The sequence below is a fragment of the Talpa occidentalis genome, unplaced genomic scaffold (genome assembly GCF_014898055.3).
Source record: "Talpa occidentalis isolate TD23 unplaced genomic scaffold, MPIMG_talOcc4v2.1 talOcc4.12, whole genome shotgun sequence".
NCBI lineage: Eukaryota > Metazoa > Chordata > Mammalia > Eulipotyphla > Talpidae > Talpa > Talpa occidentalis.
The window spans coordinates 6,629,731-6,637,680 of record NW_023601212.1 but is presented as its reverse complement, the minus strand read 5'-3'; the positions used below and the strand labels follow the sequence as shown (position 1 = coordinate 6,637,680).

At 67.4% G+C, this 7,950-nt stretch overlaps 1 protein-coding gene across 1 annotated transcript; it reads left to right on the top strand.

The window, feature by feature from the left end:
• Positions 1–420: 420 nt before the first annotated feature.
• MEX3D (mex-3 RNA binding family member D) lies at positions 421–7,479 on the top strand. The gene is given in 4 exon segments (XM_054693023.1): positions 421–478; positions 481–999; positions 5,334–5,933; positions 5,936–7,479. Coding segments are annotated over 4 exon segments (1,941 nt in total). The 3' UTR covers positions 6,700–7,479.
• The last annotated feature ends 471 nt before the right edge of the window (positions 7,480–7,950 follow it).

Sequence of the window (7,950 nt, the reverse complement as noted above, 5' to 3'; positions counted from 1 at the left end):
GCCCGTCACGTGACCGCGCCCCGCCCCGCGCGTGCGCCCTGCGCGGCGCCCCATTGTTGGCCGCGGGCGCGTCACGGGGGCGGGGCCGGGGCGGGGCCGGGGCGGGCCGGAGGGAGGCGGCGGCGGGAGGGAAGCCGCGTCCGCGCCGCCGAGCCCCGCCGCGCCCCGCCGCCGAGCCCCGCCGCGCCCCGCGCCCCGCGCCCGGGAGCAGCAGAGTCGCGCCGCCGCCGCCGCCGGCCGCGGCCCCGAGCACCCCGCGCCGCCCGCCCCGCCCGCCGCGCCGCCCCCGCCCCGCCGCTGGATGCCGGCGGCCGGCGGCCGAGCTCTCAGAGGCGGAGGGCGGCGGCGCGGGCGGCGGCGGCGGCGCGGGCGGCCGGCGGCCGAGAGGCAGCAGCGCGGGCCCGAGCGCTAGCGCCCGCCATGCCCGGCTCCGTGGGCCAGCCCGACGGCGACGGGGGCGGCCCGGGAGGGGGCGGCCCCGGGGGGCGGCCGCGGGGGACCCCAGCCCGGGGACCCCGCCGCCGCCCCCGCCCGAGGGCGCCGAGGAGGCCGCCCCGGCGCCCCGGCCGCCGCCGGAGCCCGACGACGCGGCCGCCGCGCTGCGCCTGGCGCTGGACCAGCTCTCCGTGCTGGGGCTGGGGGGCGCGGGCGGCGCGCGGGAGGCGGCGGCGGGCGGCGGGGACGGCGCGGCGGCGGGGGGCGCGGACGGCGGGGCGGCGGAGCCCGCGCCCCCCGACGGGCCCGAGGCGGGCGCCCCCGGGGCCGCGGCCGCGCTGTCGCTGCTGGAGCCCGCCGCGAGCCCCCCGCCCCCGCCGCCGCCCCGGCCGTCGCCGCCCGACGTGTTCGCGGGCTTCGCGCCCCACCCGGCGGCCCTGGGCCCCCCGACGCTGCTGGCCGAGCAGATGAGCGTGATCGGCAGCCGCAAGAAGAGCGTGAACATGACCGAGTGCGTGCCGGTGCCCAGCTCGGAGCACGTCGCCGAGATCGTGGGGCGCCAGGGTGAGTGGCTGCCCTGGGGTGCCGCCCCGGGGACCCCGCGCCGCGCGCCGCCGGGAAGGGCAGCCGCAGCCCGGCCCCGCGCGGGGCGCCGGCCCCCCGCCCGCCCGCCCGCCCGCCCCGCGTGGGCTCCGGCCCCGCGGCCGCCCGTGCGCCTTTGTCCTGCCGCGGGCCGCGCGGCCGCGGGAGAAAGTTGGGCGCAGCCCGCGCTCCTCCCCTCGCGCCCGGGCCTGCCGCTGCCTTTGTCTGAGCCGCCACCAGCCCGGAAAGGCCCCGGGCGCCGCCTCTGCTTAGGCCCCTGGCCACCCGCGTGGGCTCCGCGGCGAGGGCGCCGGCACCGGGGGACCGGGCGGCGGGCGCTCCACGCCCAGACCCAGCTTGGGGTGGGGCATGCCCGGGCTTGGGGGTGCCAGGGGGCACCCGGGCGGCCTCAGGAGATAAGTTTGGTGGCACAAAGAGGGTACGTCTCTTCTTGCCAGTCTGGGAGCGCTGGGGGCGCAGCGCTGAATGAGCGGATCCTTGTTTCCACTCTCAGTCCCGAGTCAGGGATTTTGGGTACTGTGGAAGGACCAGCTGTAAAAGCTGATTCTGGGGCTCAATCCCATGACTCCCTCCTGGCAGGCGGCAGCCCCAGGGTACAGGGGTCCCAGCAACAGCATTGTCGGAGTGTCCCTGTGGCCGCCCCATTGTTCTCTTTGTTAGAGAGCCAGGCTGAGATTTGCAGGGTGACATCAGGCTGGCCGCAGCTCATTGGCCCTGGAGCTGCGTGGCGGGCGGGTGGGCGGGCGGGCGGTGGGCAGTGCCTGGCCCAGCACACACCCACCCACCCTGCTAAGCCACCTGCCTGCCCACCTGGCCTCAACTTTCTCCTGCCTCCCTCCTGCCTGCTCCTCACTTCCAGCTCCCTGCTCCCTTCAGTCCACCAGTTTCTAGAACTTGGGGTGGGGTTTGGGTGGGGCTTGAGGGGTTGGGGGTCCCAGCTCTGAGTCCTCAGTGACTGGAGTGAGAAGGGCAGCTTGGGGGGCTTGAATTGCAAGGTCACTTGTCACTCTTGCTGTGGCCAGAGGACCACAGGGATGCCCTGATGCTGCCCCCTGTGAGTTCTGAGTGGGTGGGGTGACTTTGGTGCAGGTGCATTTGCTCCTGCATTTGTCTGCCCCTTGTGTCTGCAGGGAGAGTCCGGTGCGGTGTGGGTGGTGGGACCCCTGTTGGGAGGGGAGTCCGGCCGAGGGAGCCTTGTCTCTCTCAGCCCTGCAGCAGGCTCCCCAGCACGGGGACCCCTGAGGGGAGACTCTCCCCCCGCTCCATCCAGCAGTTACCTTGGCATTTCATTTCCCCTTCCCGGGCCCTGTCCCTCGTACCTTCCCCGGGATGTGGAACGCGTTGCTGTGTGCTGAGTGTGCAGATGCTTCTGGGGACATCTGTGTAAACCAAGACCGGGGGGCTGGTGCCCATCCCGCTGGGTGTCAGCCAGAGGGCACTGAGCCTGGGGCCTTGGCTAGGATAGTCTTGGGTTGTGGGAAGCGAGCCTGGGGCATCAGGCACAACCTGGCCCCTCTTCCCCAGGTGCCATCCAGGTTCTTACTGGTCAAGGCAGATTTGGGGGGTATGGTGGGCCCTGAGAACCTTGCCCTGCAGGCTGGGCGGCGCTGTGACCCAGGGCAAATGGGAGTTTCCTATGTGGGGTTGTAGCAGAATTTTCCAGCCAGATGTGTGTTCTAAGCCCAACTCCAGGCCGGTGCACACGGCCACCCTGTGAGTGGGGTACAGGGTCCTGGGGAGGGGGACTTGAATGCTCTGAGAGCTTTGGCAGCCTATGTATCTTCCCCACTCGAGTCCTCTGTGGCTCCCGCCTTCTCCCGCCTGATTCTCCCAGGAACAGGCCAATACCCTTTGCGTCCTGGCCCCACCCCCTCTCCCCAGCCTGGGGCCTTGGGACCCAAACGCTGTCTCCTCTTCCTACTTGGTTCTCCCAGTGCAGGGGGCACCGCCTGCCCCACAACTCCTCATCCTCTTCTGTCAAACCCAAGGCCCAGGGCTGCCTCCTTCAACAGAGGGCCAAATGGACCCACCTGCCGGGTTTCTGCCCTAGATACTCAGGCTGGGGGCAGCCCCTCCCCTGGCCCCTACTCACTGTTTTTGAGCCTGGGTTTTCACAGTCCTAGAATAGGTCCTTCTGGCATCGGGAGGTGTTTACAAACCCCTGAGACTGAGAGACCCAGAAAGTCCCCTAGATGGAGCTTTGACCTGCCCTGGGGTAGCCCCAGAAAGATCATGTCGCCTTTGGCTACACTCAGGGAAGGAGAAGTAGACAGGGCAGGGGACAAGCAGCTTAGGCCAGGAGAGAACACCCCTCCTCCAGACCCCTGTCACCACCCAAATTTGCCTTGTTGTGTCACCCACTGAGCAGGGGGTGCGACCGGGGTCACTCCTGCAGTCTGCTTTCCCCGACTGGGCAATCCCCGCCCTCCACAAGTTATGCTGCCTCTTGGGGTCTTGGTGTGGGGAGGTGGGGACCAATGTGTCTGCAGCTAAAATTCAGCTGGTGACTTGGGCTTCCTCTCTGCCCTGAGGGAGCTGCCCAAGGCCACCTTCTGGGCCTAGATGGGATGGGGGCAGGCGAGGGGGAGCTGCAGGGTCCCACCCTGACCTGCTCGCTCTCAGTTGAAATTCACGGTCTAGCCTCCCACATGGTCCCTTAGATGCTGCCCTTACCCAGACCCCACCCTGCTCCCTGCCGGCTCTGTATGTGACACCCTCTAAGCCCCCATCACACTGAGGAGCCAGACCGCCTGTCTGTGGGTAGGGGTCAGAGTGTCGAGGTCACAGGGTGGACCTGAGTGGGGAACAGCTGACCAGTCCCAGCCGGCTCCATGTGTTTCGGAACGAGGCCGCCTCCCTGCCTGCGCCGAGGGCCGGCGGGGCCTCCCTTCCCTGCACTGGGTCTCCTCGGCCAGCTTCTGCGGCCCCCGCCCTCTCTTCTGGGCCTTGTTAGGCTGCGCAAGGGCCCGCGGGAAGCAGACATTGCTGGGGCTGGGGTGGGGGTGCTCTTCCCACCAGCCCTTGTTGCCCGTGGGGCAGGGCACCTGCCTGGGGCCAGGTGAGGAGAACGGAACGCTTGAGAAGCGGGTGCTGGGGTCCTGGCCTGGGGAAGTCAGGGTGGGTGTCCCAGATGCGGGACGGGACGCGCTTGCCCTGCCGAGGAAGGGGAGGGAGAGGGGTAAATTTGAAAGTCCTTTGAGATTTGCTGAGTGGGAGGGGCTATGCCCACTTGACAACTTGGTGGGGGGGGCTTTGGGGGGTACCAGTGAGGAGCAGGCGGAGACGGGAAGAAAAGGCCCCTTGCCAGGGAGGCTTCTGGCTCAAGGTGACGCTGTCCCCAGGCACCCCCGCCACCACATGGCGCTCCCCCATCCTGAGCCTCCCTCCCCCAGCCCAGGTCAGGCACTATCTCTGCTTCCCGCATCAGAGTTTGTGTCTTTGCCAGTAGGCGAGTTAGCAACACTGTTATTCCTCTCAATGGCGCCCTCTGTGTATGGAAACTAGATCTCTGTGTCTCCCTAAGACTCCCGTCCCGGTGCGTGGGTGGGTGGGCTGGCGGGCCTGCGTGTCCGGAACTTGGGCAGGCACCCCCTCAAAGGCCCTGTGTGACTGGCCTCCTCCACAGACACTCCTGTCCCCTTCATGAGGGGCCCCCCAGCCAGCTGCCAGGGCGCCATGTCCCTGAGCACCCACCCCTGGAGGCTGCCGCCCGGGTGCTCTGGGAGGTGTTCTGAGTCAGGGCTAGGAGACACGTTGTCCAGCTGAGACCAGCTCCCCTTGGGGGGGCGTCACTCGGTCAGAGGAAATCGTGGCAGTTTCCAAAGTCTGAGGAGGAAGGGTGTCCTGGGACTGACAGGACAATGGGTAGCCGGAGTGGATAAAACTCACTGGCTCCCAGCTCTGCAGGGGGGGACTCTGGAGCCCAGGTGCCACAGGACCGAGCTGTCCCCACCCCAGGCTCCGGGGACGGGCCCTCCGGCAGCCAGGGCCCCCCCACCCCTCCAGATTCCCCTCATAAAGAATAGCACCGGGGGCCGCCCTACTCCCGTGTGAGAGCGTCCTAGCCGCTACACCTGCAAAACCCGATTTCCAAATAAAGCCTCATTCTGCCATTCCAGGCGGACATGAATTGCGGGGGGGACACCATTCACCCCGCAACAGGGTGCTCCTGGCCTTGATTTTTTGCCAACACCCTCCCCTGAGTCCCCCAGGGCCGGAGGGGTGGAGAGGGATGGGTCGGGCTGGATGGAGCGGCGGCGAGGCGGGCCCCGCCCTCACTGCGCCCTCCCCCGCAGGCTGCAAGATCAAGGCTCTGCGGGCCAAGACGAACACGTACATCAAGACGCCGGTGCGCGGGGAGGAGCCGGTCTTCATCGTGACGGGCCGCAAGGAGGACGTGGAGATGGCCAAGCGCGAGATCCTGTCGGCCGCCGAGCACTTCTCCGTGATCCGCGCCACGCGCAGCAAGGCCGGGGGCCTGCCCGGCTCGGCCCAGGGCCCGCCCAACCTGCCGGGCCAGACCACCATCCAGGTGCGCGTGCCCTACCGCGTGGTGGGGCTGGTGGTGGGGCCCAAGGGTGCTACTATCAAGCGCATCCAGCAGCGGACGCACACGTACATCGTGACCCCCGGGCGCGACAAGGAGCCGGTGTTCGCGGTCACCGGCATGCCCGAGAACGTGGACCGCGCCCGCGAGGAGATCGAGGCGCACATCACGCTGCGCACCGGCGCCTTCACCGACGCGGGCCCCGACAGCGACTTCCACGCCAACGGCACGGACGTGTGCCTGGACCTGCTGGGGGCGGCGGCCAGCCTCTGGGCCAAGGCCCCCAACCCGGGCCGGCGGCCCCCCGCCGCCGCGGCCGGCCTCCGAGGGGACAGCGCTCTGGGGGCCCCGGGGGCCCCGAGGCCTTCTACGCGGGCAGCCGCGCGGGACCGCCGGTGCCGGACGCGGGGCCGGCCAGCCCCTACGGCGGCGCGGGGAACGGGGGCTTCACCTTCAGCGGGGACGGCCCGGGCACGCCGGCGGGGCCGCCCGCCCCCGAGGACTGCGACTTCGGCTTCGACTTCCTGGCCCTGGACCTGACGGTGCCGGCCGCGGCCACCATCTGGGCGCCCTTCGAGCGCGCCGCGCCCCTGCCCGCCTTCAGCGGCTGCTCGGCCGTCAACGGCGCCCCCGCGCCCCCGGCGCCCGGAGCGCGGCGCAACAGCGGGGCCGGCACCCCGCGCCACTCGCCCACGCTGCCCGAGCCCGGCGCGCTGGGCCTGGAGCTCCCGCTGGCGCGCCGCGGCGCCCCGGACCTGGGGGGCGCCCTGCCCTGGCGCCCCGCGCAGGGCGCCCTGGCCGCCTTCTCCAGCGGCGCCGGCTTCTCCGCGGCCACCTCGCTGCCCAGCGGCTCCGCGGCCTCCCCGTGCTCGCCCCTGGACTCGAGCGCCCCCGACGGCGGCCGGAAGCCCGCGGCCCCCGCGGCCCCGGCCCCCGCCCCGGCCCTGGCGCGCGAGTGCGTGGTGTGCGCGGAGGGCGAGGTGATGGCCGCGCTGGTGCCCTGCGGGCACAACCTCTTCTGCATGGACTGCGCCGTGCGCATCTGCGGCAAGAGCGAGCCCGAGTGCCCGGCCTGCCGCACGCCCGCCACGCAGGCCATTCATATCTTTTCCTAGCGCGGCCGGGCGGGGGGCGGGGGGCCGGGGGCCGGGCCGCGGGTGTGGGGGGCCGGTGCTTACAGACGCTGAGCTTTAACTCCGTCCCAGGCGTGGAAACGGCGGCCCCGCGACCCAGCTGCGCCTCGGTCATTAACAAATAACAGTATTGAGCGACAGGTTAAAATAAACCAGAGAGAAAAGGTCTGCTTGCACTTTTTATTTAAGACACCCCTCCAGGGTGATCTTTTTAAGAAAAATAACACAATTTTTACAACTCTCTGTTGTCCTTTTTTTGTACGTAGCCGATTTCTGATTTGACAGTGTTTTCACGGTGGTTTCAGCCTCTAAAGAAACGTCCACGGAAGGATGGCGGCATTTTTACTCCCTTTTTGGGGCGAACCAGTTACCTTTTGTATGTCAGCCAGGCACAGGGAGGAGGGGCGGGCCCGGGGCGAGGGGCATCCCAACCAGAAATTTCTAACTTTTTTGGTTTAATTATTAATCCCCTTCTGCTGTGATTTTTGTTGTCAGTTTTTTAATTTTTTAATTGTTTTTTTAAACTTTTACTTTTTACCTCGTGTATATGTAGGGAATTTATAGGGAAATATGTACTTTATGGAATAAATTTTAAGAACTAAAATATATTTTATTTTAAATAAAGTAACGGACCTTTAATCTTACACAACTAAAGTACTGATTATATATTTGCTGAGTGACTTAGGGTTAAGAAAATTGTATCAAGAGTTTTATTTTTTGACTTCAAATCCTTCTTAATAAAGTCTTTTTACTACACGTGAGCCCTTGAAGTGGTGTGGGGCTGGGGGGTGCGGGGAGGGGGCGTTCAGGTCCCGCTCCTGCCCTCCACCCATATTCCAGGTAGAGGATTAGGGCTCAGGATATCCTGGGTCAGGCTCTTACTCAAGCCAGGCGCTCTTTTTCCAGATGGGGCATGGGGCCTGTGGGGGCAGGGTCCAGCAAGGCCCGGCTTTATTCAGACTCGGGCCCCCCACGCCCTGGGGCTTGGCCAAACCGGAAGGTTCTAGCTGCTGTGGCCAGTGTAGGGCTGTCCAGTCCCAGGCGCCTGCCCAGCTCTGTGGTGCAGGGCCCCTGTCCACACCATTGTGCAGATGGGGAGATGGGGAAGTGGAGGGAGGCCCCTATACTCCCCACCCTGGAGGACATCTGTGTGACGAGCTTCGTCTCCCACAACACCTAGATGGAGCGGGTATCGAGATCTGTTGACCCACGGCTCACCTGGCCCTCTTCAGC